This window comes from Hordeum vulgare, chromosome 7H (genome assembly GCF_904849725.1).
Source record: "Hordeum vulgare subsp. vulgare chromosome 7H, MorexV3_pseudomolecules_assembly, whole genome shotgun sequence".
Taxonomy (NCBI): domain Eukaryota; kingdom Viridiplantae; phylum Streptophyta; class Magnoliopsida; order Poales; family Poaceae; genus Hordeum; species Hordeum vulgare.
The window spans coordinates 620,372,571-620,389,169 of NC_058524.1; the positions used below are offsets into that span (position 1 = coordinate 620,372,571).

Sequence of the window (16,599 nt, forward strand, 5' to 3'; positions counted from 1 at the left end):
CAACAATCTAAGAACACAACTCAAACTTCTATTAAACCCATAAGTCCTGCGATGACTTCCTCGCCGCACGAAGAAAAGAAGAATGTGGATTTGATAGAAGAAGGACTGCAGTGGGGGCTATTTATAGGAGGAGAGGGGGTGGAAGGAAGGAGTAGAAGTCTTCTGGTCCAAAGGTTAACTTTGCATTTGGGGGCAAACATGTATTTCCTTTATTGAAAATTTAATGTGGTGTGTATGAAGTGTGGCTTCTAAGGCCCTCCTCATAGATAGGGTCACATGTTTTTTTAATCTGCAAAGTTATTTCAGAAAAATAGATGCACTGTATGATAACATAGAGAAAAGAACTGATTACATTTGACATAACATAACATAACAAAACATCATGTTGGATCTCGAAATACAACACCAACTTAAAAGTTGAATCTAATATAAACTAAACAACCCACACGACCATACTTCTAACTAGGATACACCGACTCACAAGATTTCACGATAGAATGTGCAAGAACAAACAATAATTAGTCGGGTTGGGCTAACAGACATAACTATTCTTCTCCACCCATGACATCATCTGCAATAGTGAAATCCTGCAATGAGAAAAAAAAAAGTTTGATCTAAATACACCAGTTCAACTCAACTATTCATATCCAAAATCTATATAATAACAAATGAGAAAAGTCCTTACTGCATTCAGCGGGTCGGAAAAAAAGTCATCCAGTGAGATGTCATCGATCTCATTCACTTGATCATTATACAAATATTGATCAACAGTACCTTCCTGCACGGGGTGAATGCTAACTGTGTCCCCGCCATCAAGCCTGTGAGTCATTGCACCGATATTTTCTGCGTGAAGGTTGGAAACTGCAGAAATAGTGCTTCCACTGTTAACCATATGAGCCTGTGTCATTGAGATTCTACCATTACCAGGTGTAGAGTTTTCATTCAACATCATTCCTACTGATCTTGTGTTTCCTGCAATGTTGAATGACGCCATCTGCTCACTGAAGCCTTCCAGTGATGTACTGTTGCTTGCACCCTTAACCATCTTAGGTGGTACCATTTCATTTTGCAGAGGCATCTGGATTGACGGTGTTGCCCTTGGTATCCTTGGGATGTTCACATGTGATCGCATCTGGATTTCATCTCTGTGAAGAACACCAGGCAAGGTCGCATGTGTTGCAGATTTGTATGATGGATCTGAAAATTTGCCTTTGCTTGTCTCCACCAGCTTCCCACGCATGCAGTCAGCATAGGAATCACAAAAACTGTATGAAGCAAATTCATCTAACGTTGTGTCACTGGCTATGTTATTGTACAAGTTGGCGGGAGGGTCAATGGAACCAGGGAATCTTCCCGCAACCGACAGTTGAGGCGTGACATGCTTGAGCATTCCACCATCATGGATGAGTGACCCCATGCATAAGTTTCTATGTGTGTTCGCGAGCTGGGCTAGGTGACCAGTTGCACCAAAATTGTTTGGACTCAATAGACCAGAGGACATATGCCATCTTTCATGTTCATGGTTATGCATGAAACTCCCCTGGTTGTTCATGTTGTTGTAGGATGACTTTCGTCTTTCATAGGCTTCACCAGAAGGATTTGATTTGACTTTTTTTAATTGCAACCTATACTTCTGAAATAAAAGCATAGACAAACAAACTAGGTATGAGATGCGCACTCATGGGAAAACGTAAGGATAGACATGTGGGAACAAAAAAAATGGAATTGTAGCATGGTTTAAAAATACTTCAAAGTGAAAGGCATTAATTCTATAAGAAGACTCATTATTAGAAGAAAAAAAGAACTGAAATTACACACATATCCATGTTTTTTGTGGGTGTCACACATCATCACGTTAGGTGCATAACTACGGCTTACATTTATATTTTCCCCACAAAATAAAAGCTTGCACATATATATGAAAAATTGTTAGACAAGAAAAAACAGGAACACACAGAGTGAAATTAAGCATAAGGGTAAAAAATAAACCTGTAGATGACTGGCGATACTCTCTCTGGTGAGGTAATCCACGTTCATTAGTTCCAATATCCTTTTTGGAACGACCTCTACAAAAAGTAATAGAATTTGTTAATGGAAAAAAAATCTAAGAAGCACAAGAACTGTATCAATGAATGACGCACAAAATGTGAGGTCTTACTGTCTAGGCCGATCTTGTTAATAGCTTCTAAAAACTTGTTCTGAAGCTCAATTGTCCATACCACCCGTGTCTTCTTCTGGGTGATGGATATGTGTGTGCTCTCTTCATTCTCATTTGAACCATCTCCTTCGTTGCTCTCATTCTCCGAGTCCGTCCTTGTGGCAGCAGTCCCTGGTTGCACTCTATCATCAATATCATAATCATGATCGTTGTTGTTGTTGATGTGGCTTATTGCTTCGAGATTTTTCCTCTTCTCAACATGCTGCCATATATTTTTGATGTCGTTGGTAGAAACTGGCTTCAGCAAATAGTCGCACGCCCCATGTGTTATCCCCTTCATCACAGCCTTTTTATCGCAATCCACGGATAGCACTGCATGTCATATGACCTGTAACTTAGCTCTGGAATTTGTAAATTCAGAAAAATCTCTGAACTGTACATATGTTTTTCCCAATGCTTAAAGACAGAAAAAGGTTAAATCTTCTTCAAAAGTGTGTATGCTTTCGGGGAAGCAAAGATATTACACATGATTTTCTGAAAATATTTCGACTAGGATAAATTTGGTGTCTAATGTAAATTAGATGGGACAAATTTCACACATTCAATTCAAATAAACAGAAATAATGGCTAAAAAGTAACTCTAGCACAATGGACATGGAATCATCGCAACACATTCCAACTAGGGAAATCAGATCTTACGTCTAACTATTGATGAACCTGAAGATCAAGTACTATTGTTGGGAGTTGAGGATGTTTCTCTAGCGTACTAGGAAGTAGTTATCGGCCCAAACATTGTCTGAAGCATGTTAAGTGGTCACACAAATATTAGTTTTTATACAGTAAGCACCGTTGTTGACAGTTTTATTTTCAGAATTCAGAAAAAACAAGTACGTGTGACTACAAATTTATGTGTTTGTTCAGAGTCAGGAAATCTGCAAGCTTGTACGTATTATTGTTAGCCTACTCAATTTATCTATTGAAAAGTGCAACTCCCAGGACAAATTAGTTTTCAAGACTAAAAATCTCAAGGAGATTGAAGATGAGTAATACTTTACACGTAAAAAGAAGATGAGTAGTACTTTAATAATGCAAACACAACAGAGGAAAATTCTTAATTGAATTATTAATATTAGTTTGTGCAATTGTATACTTTGTGCAATTGGAAGGACAAGAAAAATAAGACTTCGGTTTGAGCAGTGAGAGTAGTACTGATAACAGGCAGATCCATCTCGAGGCGGATCAGTTGGAGGAGCTTGAAGCCATCCATGTCTGGCATGCGCACGTCGGTGATCACGAGGTCGAACTCCTGTTTCCCGGCCCTGAGCATCTTCAACGCCGTCTTCGCATCCGTCACCATCGTTGCTGTACAGCAGCAAGCGAAGCGTTATTTATCACAGAGAAAAATAAAGATCACATGGTAACGATTCTGATGTACTATGGCGAGGCGGAGGGATCAAGAGACTCACGGTTGTATTTGCAGCGGCGCAGGATGGCCTCGAGTACCTTGAGGCAGACGCAGTCGTCGTCGACGGCGAGCACCCGCAGCCCCTCCGGAAATTTCTTCTCACTCATCGCGGCCATGTTTTCCAAACTTCTTCCCACCTGGCAAAGCAAACGCCATCAAGTAATTAAACACTACAAAAACAAGAGGGAATCAAACAACACAAAGTTTGCAGCAATCCAAGAACACAACCCAAAACCTCTATTAAACCCAGAACTCTAACAATGGCTGCCTCGCCGGAGGTAGAACAGAACAATGTCGATTTGAGAGGAGAAGGACTGCAGTGGTGAGAGGGCTGGAGGTAGCACGGGGCTATTTATAGGATAGGAGAGGGAAGAAATCTCTCGGTCCAGAGGTGGAAGGCGCTCTGCCCCCGTGTGTGTGTGTGTGTGTGTCCATGCAGTACTTTCTACTCCATAATTACTGAAGATACAGTATTTACGTTGGCGGTGTGTCTGTTTGTGCCGTCAGCCCATGGTTCCTTCCATGAGAGGAGAGCAAAACCACGGGTCTTTTCCTGTTTTATATCTTTTCTTTTGTTGTTATCCCATGAATGGTTCTTTTCATAATGAATGATATCATTAGAATTACGAAGGAGAGGCTCTTGCTTTGTTCGGTCGCATGGAGAGAGTGTCTTTTTTACTTCCTTTGACCGGGCATGGAGTGACTGTGCATTCATCGTCTCATCGGTCAGATCTGTACCTACATGGCACCGTGGAAATGTGGAGGCCTAATCTCATATACTTAACTTGTGCATACGTTGCATCTCTTCTTTACGAAGAAGAGAGAGAAAGAAAGATATATCGTACAGGAGATAGATGTCTGTAGTTTAGTGCCTTTTTTGTTTTCATTCCCCTCCATGAAGCTTCCTATTTTTGTTTCCATTCCATTGTCAATTGTCAACATGACCCAGTCTACTTTCTTGGTTTTCGGTTTGTTGTTTTCTCACCAGATGTTCGAGCTACTGATGGTATCATCTGTATTCCAAAAGAGGGTCCTCGAGATGATATCTCAAATTAATACCCTCACCTCTATTCTCAAAAAAAAAAAAATCATGCATTGAAACTGTATGATCAGTATCTCAAATCAATCATCCATTTTCAGTTATCTGAACTACTGCATCATGTGATATTTACAAACTGAGAGATGATCCATAGAATGAGCGACGTAATTTGGAGGCCGGGCCTAGTGAGCCCAGATTTTTCCTCCAAAGAAATCCTATCTAATTTTTTTACAAAATCTGAAAATTAAAATATATTTTGCCATGTTGATTCATACGTGCATGTACTGTTTGTGATTTCTACATCCAGGCAGTGGCTCTTCTGTATGTGTATGTATATCACTAGCACAAAGACCCGTGCGTTGCAACGGGGAATACAAATTTTAGTTATTTTTACTTATTTTTTGTATGAAATGCATGGACAGTTTTTTACTTAGCAAACATGCTTTGAATCGATCAACTTTTTCTTCGAACTCATGAATATGTTTTTAATGCATCATCATTTTCCGAATTATCAATGTTTTATATTTGCTAAATATATTTTTGAAAATCATGAATTATTTTATAATATGCGAACAATTGCTTAAAATCATCCATATTTTTTTGAATCCGTAAACATTTAATGATTTCCCAAAGCATTTTTTGAATTATAGAACAGTTTACGATTTCATGAATTTTTTTTCAAATTTCGCAACTTTTAAAATTTGGGTTTCTGAAAATTCCCTATTTAATTTATAAATAAAAATCAAATTAAAAAATTAAAATATGGGCGGGCTCATGAACTGGTGCTAGGACAAAGGAGGTGCATGCTGCTATTAAAGAGAGAAAAAAAGGGGGGAGAAGAAATTGTAAGAAAGGCGAACAATTTTTTAAAATCATCCACATTTTCTTGAATCCGTAAACATTTAATAATTTCCCAAAGCATTTTTTGAATTATAGAACAATTTACGATTTCATGATTTTTTTTTTCAAATTTTGCAACTTTTAAAATTTGAGTTTCTATAAATAAAAATCAAATTAAAAAATTAAAATATGGGCGGGCTCATGAACTGGTTTTAGGACAAAGGAGGTGCATGCTGCTATTAAAGAGAGAAAAAAGGGGGGAGAAGAAATTGTACGAAAGAGAGATCGAACCCAGCTCTCCAAGAGGTGCTCCAACCACTATGCCAAACGGCTGGTAGCGGTAGATTAGGGTCTCAGTCTTTAAGAAGGATAGCGTTGACAGGAAAAAAATCTGAACCGTTTTTTCCAATTATGGGTGGCATAGTGGGTAATTTAAGCCAACTTCGAGGGCAATTTTAATGACGTACCACAGAAGCAATAGGTGATTTATTAATAGGTAAAGATATCTATATATGAATGTCCCAAAAAAAATTATTCTTTACTTACACCTAATAATTACTTCTTTATGTGGCCATGTTATTTTTGTTTCCATTCCATTGTCAAATGTCAACATATCTGTTCATGGCATGGCACATGACCCGGTCTACTTTCTTGGTTTTCGTTTTGTTGTTTTCTAACCCAGATGTTCGAGCTATATATAGATGATGTCGGCTGTATTCCAAAAGAGGCTCTTGGAGATGATATCTCAAATTAATACCCTCATCTCAATTCTCGTTTAATTGATTTAGTGCATTGAAATTTTTTTCTGAATTACTGCATCATGTGATGTATAAACTAAGAGATTTTTTTTGAGACAATCTCGCGAAGCTTTTATTCAACTGTCACAAGGTTTACAGGGGTGAAGAAACGATTTCCGGGGTGACCTAACCAAACATGGCGGCCAGCCCCCAGCCTTAAAGCATGCTTACCTAAATTGTGAGACTCGAGATTCGAGCTCCTAAATTCGTGTACAAATTACAAGTAATAAAAGAACTACCATACTCTATTATTTCGTGTATGGTGGCACCATACATAGCCCTATTCTGCTGCTTGATATCGTCCACCACCACTTTGCAATCAGAGGCAACATGGATCTCTTGCAAATTTAGGTCCTCAGCGAGCGCAAGAGCCTCCCGAACCGCCAAACCCTCAAGTTTCAGCTGGTCATGGATTCCTCCAAATACTATTACTGAAGCACCAAGGAACAAACCTTCGTGTGATGTGCATACTGTCGCGACGGTTCCATAGCATTGATTCCTACTCACTAGTGCATCAGCGTTTATCTTGGACAAGCTCGCCGGTGGCTGCTGCCAACTCCTTGTTCTATCAGTGGGTGTCCGGACTGTTGGTGCTGAAATACCCAAGTTCTCAACTGCGTCTAGATCAGCCAGTTAAGAGTTGATGAAATGATGAGTAGAGAGTGGGCTATGGAATATATCTTCATATATAGCCTTCCTTCTAGCTCTCCAAATTGCCCATAGAGTGACCAAGAAACATAGGAACTCCCTCTTAGATAAATGGTCCTGCATGGCAAAGATCCAGTTCCTGACATTGCAGCCTTGTTTCAAACTCAATTGTTGTACTAGATTCTCGTCAGCCAAAGACCAAATAAAACGGGACATGGTGCAACTCAAAAGTGTGTGTCTCTACGAGTCCTTGATCCCACAAAGCGCACACCGAGATGAGTCCGCCATGTGGCGATGATGTAGAACATCTGCAGATGGGATTGAATGCTGAGCCAATTGATACTTTCAGTTTAGATGGCACTTTGACTTTCCACAGTGATGTCCATGCCTTGCCCTCGGTTGCAGCATTGGAGGGGCCTCCGTTTTCCTCAAGCCAGTTCTCCCTATGGAACTTAGTGTTCATGATCATGTGATAAGCCGATCTGACAGTGAAAAGCGAGGTGATTTGGAGGTCGGGCCTAGTGAGCCCACATTTTTCTTTTAAACAAATCCTATTTAAATGGTTTCTTTACAAAATTTGAAAATAATTCTACATGTATGTATATATCAATATATTTTACATATGTATTAAAATTTATTAAAATAACCGTGCCATGTGGATTTGTATGTGCATATATTGTCTGTTATTTCGAAATCCATTTAATAGCTCTTTAATGTTGTATGTGCATACGTATATAAACATGAATTACATGAAATTTATAAGTGCACGGATAATATCTATGTGTGCATGTGCAAAAAAAGTCAAACTTTATTTACACCTCAAATAATTATTTTTCAGAATTATCAAAAATCAAAACTCTTTAGAGTCAAGGATCCAAAATAAATATTTGTCTTGAATCCTTTTTGCAGCAAGAACAAAAGGAAATTTGGCAATACTTACCGATTGTCAAAGCATCACGCAAATATAGAGAAGCCAGAAAGAATTTGGATTTTAAGTTCAACTCAGTGTTGGCCAAAAGCCTATGGTTATTATTTAGACTGGTGGATCTCCCTCAAACTCAAAGCACATCCTTGTAGAAGAAACAAGGTCGTGGCTGCCGTTACTTGCAAGAGTTAAGATTTTACTAGTTTCATATTCATGTTCGAAAAATATTAGAGAGCAATGATGTCCTATTGAATTTCCATGGATCTTGCATTATTCATGCACATGAATAATTATGTTATGAGACACAAACATATGATAACGCAAATCCTATAAATATTATTTAATGGATGTAGTACTACTTACAACTACGTAAAAATGCTTACGGAAACCTAAATATGGAGATCAAAGGATCCAACATGGCACGTGACAATCAGAGATGAAACGAGTCAACGTGCCACACGAGACATGACAAATGGAGATGAAAGAAGTCAACGCACCACACGACAAACAAGGATGTTACGAATAAAGACATCATGTGACAAATAGAGATAAAATGATTAGACGCAGCACACGACAAACACAGATGAAACGAGTCAACGCACTATGCGACTAATATATGTCGTGAGAATCAGAAAGTTTAGATATGGAAGACTCGAGGTACCGCTTAAGCTCATTGCTTCAAATGAAGTCCAACAGGACGCAATGATCTGCAAGGATGCATCTATGGTTTTCTCTTTTTAGATAAACTTGGAGAACATTAGACTCACCCAATGGAAATGGTAACTTTCTACCTTTTACATTGCATCTCCAGTTTTCACGTGGTGCCTCAACTCTTTTTTCATAACAAAATTTTGCATGTAGATGGTATGCACTAGTTTAATCCCTTAATTGTATCTGAAAGGTTTGGCAGATCGTCTCTAAGTCCATAGTATCTCATAATAATTCATGTCAGAATTTATGATTTTGATGATACATCTAAACAACAACAAGTACCTTCATGGACACTCATAGGATATCATCCCTCCATAATTTTTTCAAAAATAGAAAATCATAGATTAGCTCTCAAAAGTCAGGTCTAATATCAACCTTCAAAAAGTACCCGGAAGAGTATTACATAGTATCTAATTCACAAAACAATACAATTATTGGTAATTCTTGTAGATCACTATAAATATCATGTTGGACTTCATTTGCAGTAATGAGCTTAAGTGGTGCCCCTAAGTCTTCCTAAATACTAATTGTGAAGTGTCAGTCCAATCCTCCAAATCTAAACTTATTGATTCTCAAGACATGAATTTGTCATATAGCGTGTTGACCACTTCCAACTCCAATTGTCATGTATTGCATCAAAAAAATTCGTCTTTTTATCAAGTGCATGTTGGATTTCCTTATCTATTTTAGTTGTGTGGCGCATTGACTCTTTTCGTCTCCTTTTTCGCTTGGCACATTGAATCTTTTCACCTCCAAATGATATGTTGATTGTTGGCTCCTTTCGTATGCACCTGTTAGGCTCTCGAAAGAATTTTGATAATAGTAATGCGGGTTTATACCCCTCGCTACTACTAAGTACAAGGTAGGTTAACAGCCCTGAAATCCGCGTATCCTCCCCCGAATCCCTCCTCTCTCCCATCACTCTCCCCCTCTCTCCATAGGGTCTCCCATGGTGCTCCTGCCCAAGCACACCTCCTCCTACATGACGCCCAACAAGGCCACCGCCTCGCATCGCTGGTATCCAGGAGCTCACCGGTCTTCCCTCGCGTCTCCATGCCACCACGACAGAGCACCTCACCATCGGCGACCAACTCCGATGGGCATTCCATCTCCTTCCTCTCTCCCTTGTTTCTCTTTTTTGCTTTATCTCTCTCCCTCTAGTTTTACTCACCTCCAATGCCCGTGCCTGCGCATGTCATCGACATGGCCAACCGGGAGCTCTCTGTCTTGGCCGCGAAAAGGATCCTCACAACGTCGTATTGTTGTACCCAGGATCCGGTCCCTGTCCAACAGCCATCACCAGATTTAGTACATTGCTGCCCGTCCGTGTCGTCGCTGGATCGAACCATTGACACCATTGATAGAAAACCCGGGATCGAGATTTGTTTTATTTTTGAAATTAATAGTAGTAGCGCGGGTCATAGACAAGCACTATAGATAGTTAGTAATAGCGCATGTGGCACCCGCGCTATACTAACACACGTACTAGTAGTCCGGGATGCACCTACGCTACTACTACCATTTAGTTGTATCACCCTAGTAGTAGCGCGGCAACCCGTGCTACTACTACTTGTTTAACCCGCGCTACTACTAGGCTTTTTCCTAGTAATGGAAGTTTATAAGTGCATAGGTTTTTACGATTCTAGCAGCCTCATTGGAGAAATAAATAACCTATCCATCAATATTATCAACAAAGATATCTTTAACCATAGCCATATTAGGTTCTATATTTATTTTTTAGAAGGTTTAGGTGTCCTGTAATTTCTTTTATTAACCATAGTTTTAGTTTTATCATGTTCCTTAATCCTAACAAGAAAAGGTGGTTTCTTAATATAAGGAGTGGACACAACTGGATCAACATCATAAGTAATTGTTTCATCTTTACACTACTAGGGAAATCCTGTCATTTCCGCGGGTATAAAGCCTACTAGTAGCACCGCCACCCGCGCTACTGTTACGGTGTTACAGCTAATATTTAGGAGTAGAGTTGGTCGACCAGCTCTACAACTAACTAAACTACCCGTAGCGGGTTTCCTTGAACGTGCCACTGCTAACTGTTAGTAGCATGTTTCCTCAACCCGCGCTAGTACTAATCTTGTGTATTTCTTTTTTATATATTTATATTGCATTTTCATGTGTTTACACATATTAATATACAACATAAATACAACTTTTGGAAGAACAACATCCAACATCATTACAAATCAGATGGATGCAAGAGACCAAGTTGAATTAGAGAAAAATACATTGTATTTTTCTCTAATTCAACTTGGTCTCTTGCATCTATCTAATTTGTACTAGTATATATCATATAACAACCATCACCATCTTAATCAACTCCTCGTCATTCTAGTTGTTATCATACTAGTTAAACAACTCTTCATCATTCTAGGTAAAATAGCATAAAAAGGTGAACTCCTCATCATTCTAGTTGTTATCATACAAGCAAGTGACCAAGTTATCACAAGTTAGAAATACTAACTACCGCTCTCTCCTAGGTAAAATAGCATAGAAAAGGTGAACTCCTCAATCTCTCCATTGAAGAATACAGATCAGCCTATCTCCGACTTGTGGACAGTGCAAGTCATCGTCTCCAAGTTGTTACGTGGATGCTTTCATTGCCTTGCTCCATCATTTGATTTTCAGGGTGCCTTCACTTCGAAATATCGTGTATTTACCAGGGTAACTCATCCAAATTGGGCGTAAGCTAACCATATGCAAATCACCATTGGTAAATATCCATTTAGGCACGATCTCTCGTGCGAATACCTGTTGAAGAATATAAGTAATAATAACATAATTAGCAAACTAGTTTTGCTTAAGAACAATGTATGACAAAGAAGGAGTAGTGACGCAATGGTAAAAAACTTCTTACAAAGTTGTCTAAAGTGATGTTATATGGGTTCAACTGGTGCACTAGTGGCACATATCCATGATAAATGTTGCCAATCATGTAATTTTCAGAATGATGCTGAACATCATGAATAAATGAGATCACATGATTTTTCTCCAACCAAGTAAGCTCGGAGCCATAACAGTAGTAGGTACGATCTATTATTTGTCATGTAGTTCTTGTAGCAGAAAAATAAGCTGATAATTAAAAATAAAGAAGTTTAGTCGGGATGAGTACCAAACTCACCTAGTGGTAGAACTTCAATCAAGTCATCTGCCTACACCCAAATTTCTATGTTATTATCACGAACATAGTCATTACCAAGATCAAAGGTAGTGTTCATGTCTTCATCCAACCCAAATGCCTTCCAAAATGGTCTCCAACTAGAACAACAAAAATATGTGTGATCTTCTTCATTTTTTACCTTAACAACAAAAGTGTAATGCTCCATTCTTAGGAGAGCTATCTTAGGCTACGTACTATCCTTCTCTTTGAAATGGAACTTGTCCAAGAAAGTGAATATTGCATGGCAAGAAACGTAGTAGTCGAATTGTATAAAAGAAAATTAAAGGTTAATTAAAGAAAAAACACGCGCCATGCTTCATTAAAAAAATACATGTTGTCTTTACATACCATAATAATATCAAAGTCATCCTTTAACTTGACGATGAAGGATGTATCGTTGTCTAGGTGAGGATAATGGTCCCATATATTGTTGGAGATATGCCCTACAGGAAATCATGTATGATGATATTTCCTATGTGTTTCTGAATAAATATAGTCCTTGGACATTATCAATGATGTCTATTAACAAGTACGTGACTTGTTTGTGAGACTATACATTGTATGATGATTGTCCTAAATGGTCCCTAGTCGAAAGAGTTGTGTGGACGCTCAACCAACTAGACTAGCATATGATACGGTGGATGGTTCGGTCTCACTGACCATGTAGCATTGGATGCTAGCCAGATAATATAGACTCAGAAAGATATGGTCGGATTCGACGTAGTCGGATCCGAGTCGAGATAAGGTCTGAGTTGGACAGACCCAACTATGAGACGCAGCGATAGGTCATCTATGAGTCTCATGTACAACATGTGTTCTATGTCCTAAGACTTGAGCACACACATGTACTCGGGATGGTGAAAGACTTGTTTTGGGCTGACCAAACGCTACTCTGTGACTGAGTAGTTATAAATGTAGGTTTCGGGCTTGTCCAGACCGATGCTGCGAGACGTGGTCTAGCAAGATGGGATTTGCCCCTCCAATCAAGAGAGATATACTCTCGGGCCCTTGGGTGATCTGACCTAGATAAGCATGGCCCTGTGATGAGGATTGTGAGATAATCCGAATGTTGGTCAGATTCACAGGAACGAGAAAGAGGTTGTGCGGCAACAAGGATGACCATGTCGCCTTGAGCACGACAACGTATATCGTGTGGCAAAGGGAACAAAAGTATCAAGTACAAGTTCGCCTAACCAGCTTCATCTGACACTTGGAGTCAGCACGCCTTCCTAGAGGCCACTATCGGCTAGCCGAGTCAGACCTGGTCTCACTCACGACCAAGTGAACAAGAACCTAAAGGGTCGCGCGCTTAAGGGAAGGAACACGTGGACTTTAGGGTCTGTGCGAGGGCCAAGAGTTGAGCCCACGCCGGACGACTATATATAGTGTAGGTGCGGTACACTTATTCGATTGATCGCTTCGACGCTGTCATTAGGGCTTTGCATGTGTTGAAACTAGCACCTCCACTCGCCACCACCGACCATGTGATCGGGACCTAGCAGTTCGACGCACAGTGTTCCTCCTGCACGCGCAGATAATGTTAGAGGCGGTGCACTTGTGCCACTCCGAAGAACCTATACGTGGGGTCCGATGACCGGCTGTTCGAGTGAGATGACCCGCCGACCGCTTATTTGAGGGAGATCGGACGAGGAGGAGACGGACCACACGGACACGCTGCTACATCTACTTCCGGTGCATGGCACTGTGCGTCTAGTGGTAACAATTTGTGATCCATCTCCTTAGCATGTTCTTGGTTGTTCTTCACGTAGGAAAATTTTAATTTTCACACAATGCGCCTACGGTAGAACCCAACAGTGGTATCAGAGCCTCTACTATAGGATTTGGTATTCAGATCGGATGCATATTTGATATGTGGAGGTGGCGGATGAGATCCTCGTCGTTCTTGACATCGGCTATGTGCACGGTTGATGAGATCAACTGCACATCAGGATCGTTGTGGCTATGTTTTCTGTCCATCGGAATCGATGAGGTCGTGACACAACCTACCCCTACCAGTCGGTTTCCGCCATCGGGGTTAATAGTGAAACGTAAATCCAAATCGGGTTCGCGATGATCGATGAGATCGGTCAGATCAGAAAATTCGCCGTGATCGGAGTACATATTTGATCTGTGATTTCCGAAAACGTAGCGCTGAATATTTCGTACACAATCACACAAACCGATAGAATGCGATTCTACGCATAAGTTTGTTTTGCAGGTTTGATGTGAATAGTATGGCTCATATATATGTGATGCATGTGTGTAATTTAACATGACCTGTGTGTCATGATTGTTAGCCGGGAGGAGACGAAGTGTTGTCATTATATTGTATAACGACGTGTGTGTCGACTTGTGATTCTCTATAAATTCATTACTAGCTGTAGTAGTTGGAGGACAGAGATCAAGTTCGAGGCTTTGGCATCCCGCTGTGATGAATACGATGGAGTTCCGCCTTGCTAATCGGAGTTGAAGCTGTCCTGGAAGGACGTCCGTGAAGGAGCCATACTATTTCACATATTTATGTTTACATGCGATTGATATTGCTTCTTGTTTTCTATGCATGTTATAGTGTAGAAAGATCCTTCATTAATATCAAGAACATTACCATTCCCGATGTTGCACCTTCGCTTGTTAGGTACGTCTAGTGGTGGGCTCACAAAATTTAGGTGCTACTAGGTGTCCTTGAACTGGAGGGTTCGTGTCGGACACGGACGTGCACTGCATCAGGTTAACTTGACAAGGCAATCAAAACGGTTTTGGGCCTTGTGGCAAAGAAGGTTAGGAATCGGGGTATAAGTTACCTACCCGGACGACAGGAGTCGTATAGAGATACGATTAGCTAGGTGTTGCTTATCGGATAGGCAAGTTGGCTAGTAGTGATGCTATAGCTCACTAGTCGCTCGCGCTAGACGGATCCTTAATCACTGAGAGTTTGCGGAGGGATGTCGACTTCAGTGGGAGTAGTTCTATTTAAGGCTTGAATTACTCTACATAAACACATTGCTTAGTGATTGCATATTTTCTATTTTAGATCAATGGCACTACCTGCTCAAAACTTTGCATTGGAATCAATTCTGGAAAAGGATAAATCGAATGGAACAAACTTTACCACCTGGTATAGAAATCTGAGAATTGTTCTCAAGCACGATAAAAAGGAACATGTTCTAAAGGATCCGCTTCCAGAGGTACCTGTCAATAATGCTAATGCCACAACCAAGAATGCCTACCATAAACTCATTGATGAATCAAACGAGATCAGCTGCCTCATGCTTGCTTGTATGGAGCCCAATTTCCAACAACATTTCGAAGACCTTGCGGCTTTCGATATGATCGAGAGTGTCAAGAGCATGTTTCAGGTGCAGGCTAGGGCCGAAAGGTTCAATGTCTGGCGATCCTTGATGGATTTTAAGCTCAAGGAAGGTGATCCACTGAGTTCGCATGTGATCAAGATGATTGGATACGTGCAAGCTTTGGATCTTTTGGGCTTCCCACTCTCAGATGAGCTGGCTATTGATGTAGTTCTGGGTTCTCTTCCAGCTAGCTATGGGACGTTCATCTCAAACTATCATATGTATGGCATGGATAAGAAGCTCACTGAATTGCATGGGATGCTCAAGGTGGCAGAGCAGGATATTAAGAAAGGCACGCGTCAAGTGTTGATGATGCAGAACTCGGAAAAGTTCAAGAAGAGTTGGTCCAAGAAAAAGGGTAAGGCAAAGGGCACGGAGAAGGTTGTCTCCGCTGCTGAGCCAAAGTACAGACCGAACTCAAAGACCATTTGCTTTCATTGCGAGGAAGCTGGTCACTGGAAGAGGAACTGTAGCAAGTGGCTTGTCGAGCATGGCAAGAAGGTCGAAGATGCTTCTTAAGGCAAAGGTACACTTGTTACATATGTTATAGACATTTACCTTGCTGACATACCTAGTAGCTCTTGGGTATTTGATACCGGGTCGGTTGATGCAGGGGCTGGTAAGAACTAGGCGTGTGGCACAAGGGGAGATTTACATCAGGGTCGGCAACAAACCAAGAGTTGCTGCATTGGAGGTCCGCACGATGTGGCTCAAGCTTCCTTCTGGATTTATTTTGGAATTGAATAATTGTTATTACATTCCTGCACTTAGTCGGAACATTATTTCTGCCTCATGTTTGATGATTCAAGGTTATGAATTCAATATAAAGGATAATGATTGTTCATTTCATTTGAATGGAATGTGCCACATCTATGCACCCATTGTAGATGGGATATTTATTTTGAATCTATAAACAGATATGACGTGAATGTCAAGAGGCATAAGTCTAATGAGATAAATCCGACATAATTCTGGCATTGCCGGCTTGGACACATTAGTCTGAAATGGATGAAGAAGCTCCATGATGATGGAATCCTAACTGCATCCAACTTCGGGTCATTCGAGACATGTGAATCATGCTTATTAGGCAAGATGACTAAATCTCATTTTGCAAAGAGTTGCGAGAGGGCGTTCGAGCTGTTTGAGCTTATACACAGTGATGTGTGGTCCAACAAGCACAACGCTAGAGGTGTCTATCAGTACTTCGTGACTTTTACCGACGACTTGAGTAGATATGGATATATCTATTTGATCAGGCGCAAGTCACAGACTTTTCAAAAGTTCAAAGAGTTTCAGAACGAGGTTGAAAATCAGCTCGGCAAGACGATAGAGCTCCTATGATCAGATCGTGGAGGTGAGTACATGAGCCATGAGTTTGATGATTATCTTAAAAGTCGAGGTATAGTACCTCAACTAACACCTCCGAGTACACCGTAGAGAAACTGCGTGTCAAAAACAAGAAATCAAACCTTGTTGGACATGGTCCGA

At 40.4% G+C, this 16,599-nt stretch overlaps 1 protein-coding gene across 1 annotated transcript; it reads right to left on the reverse strand.

Moving 5' to 3' along the window:
- Positions 1–348: 348 nt before the first annotated feature.
- LOC123410686 (two-component response regulator ORR24-like) lies at positions 349–3,949 on the reverse strand. Its single transcript, XM_045103626.1, has 7 exons — positions 3,859–3,949; positions 3,625–3,760; positions 3,368–3,520; positions 2,159–2,530; positions 1,990–2,066; positions 686–1,633; positions 349–587 (listed from the first exon to the last, which is right to left on the reverse strand). Exons 2-7 carry the CDS (start codon positions 3,737–3,739, stop codon positions 546–548), a joined length of 1,707 nt encoding a protein of 568 aa, XP_044959561.1. The 5' UTR covers positions 3,740–3,760; positions 3,859–3,949; the 3' UTR covers positions 349–545.
- Positions 3,950–16,599: the final 12,650 nt, after the last annotated feature.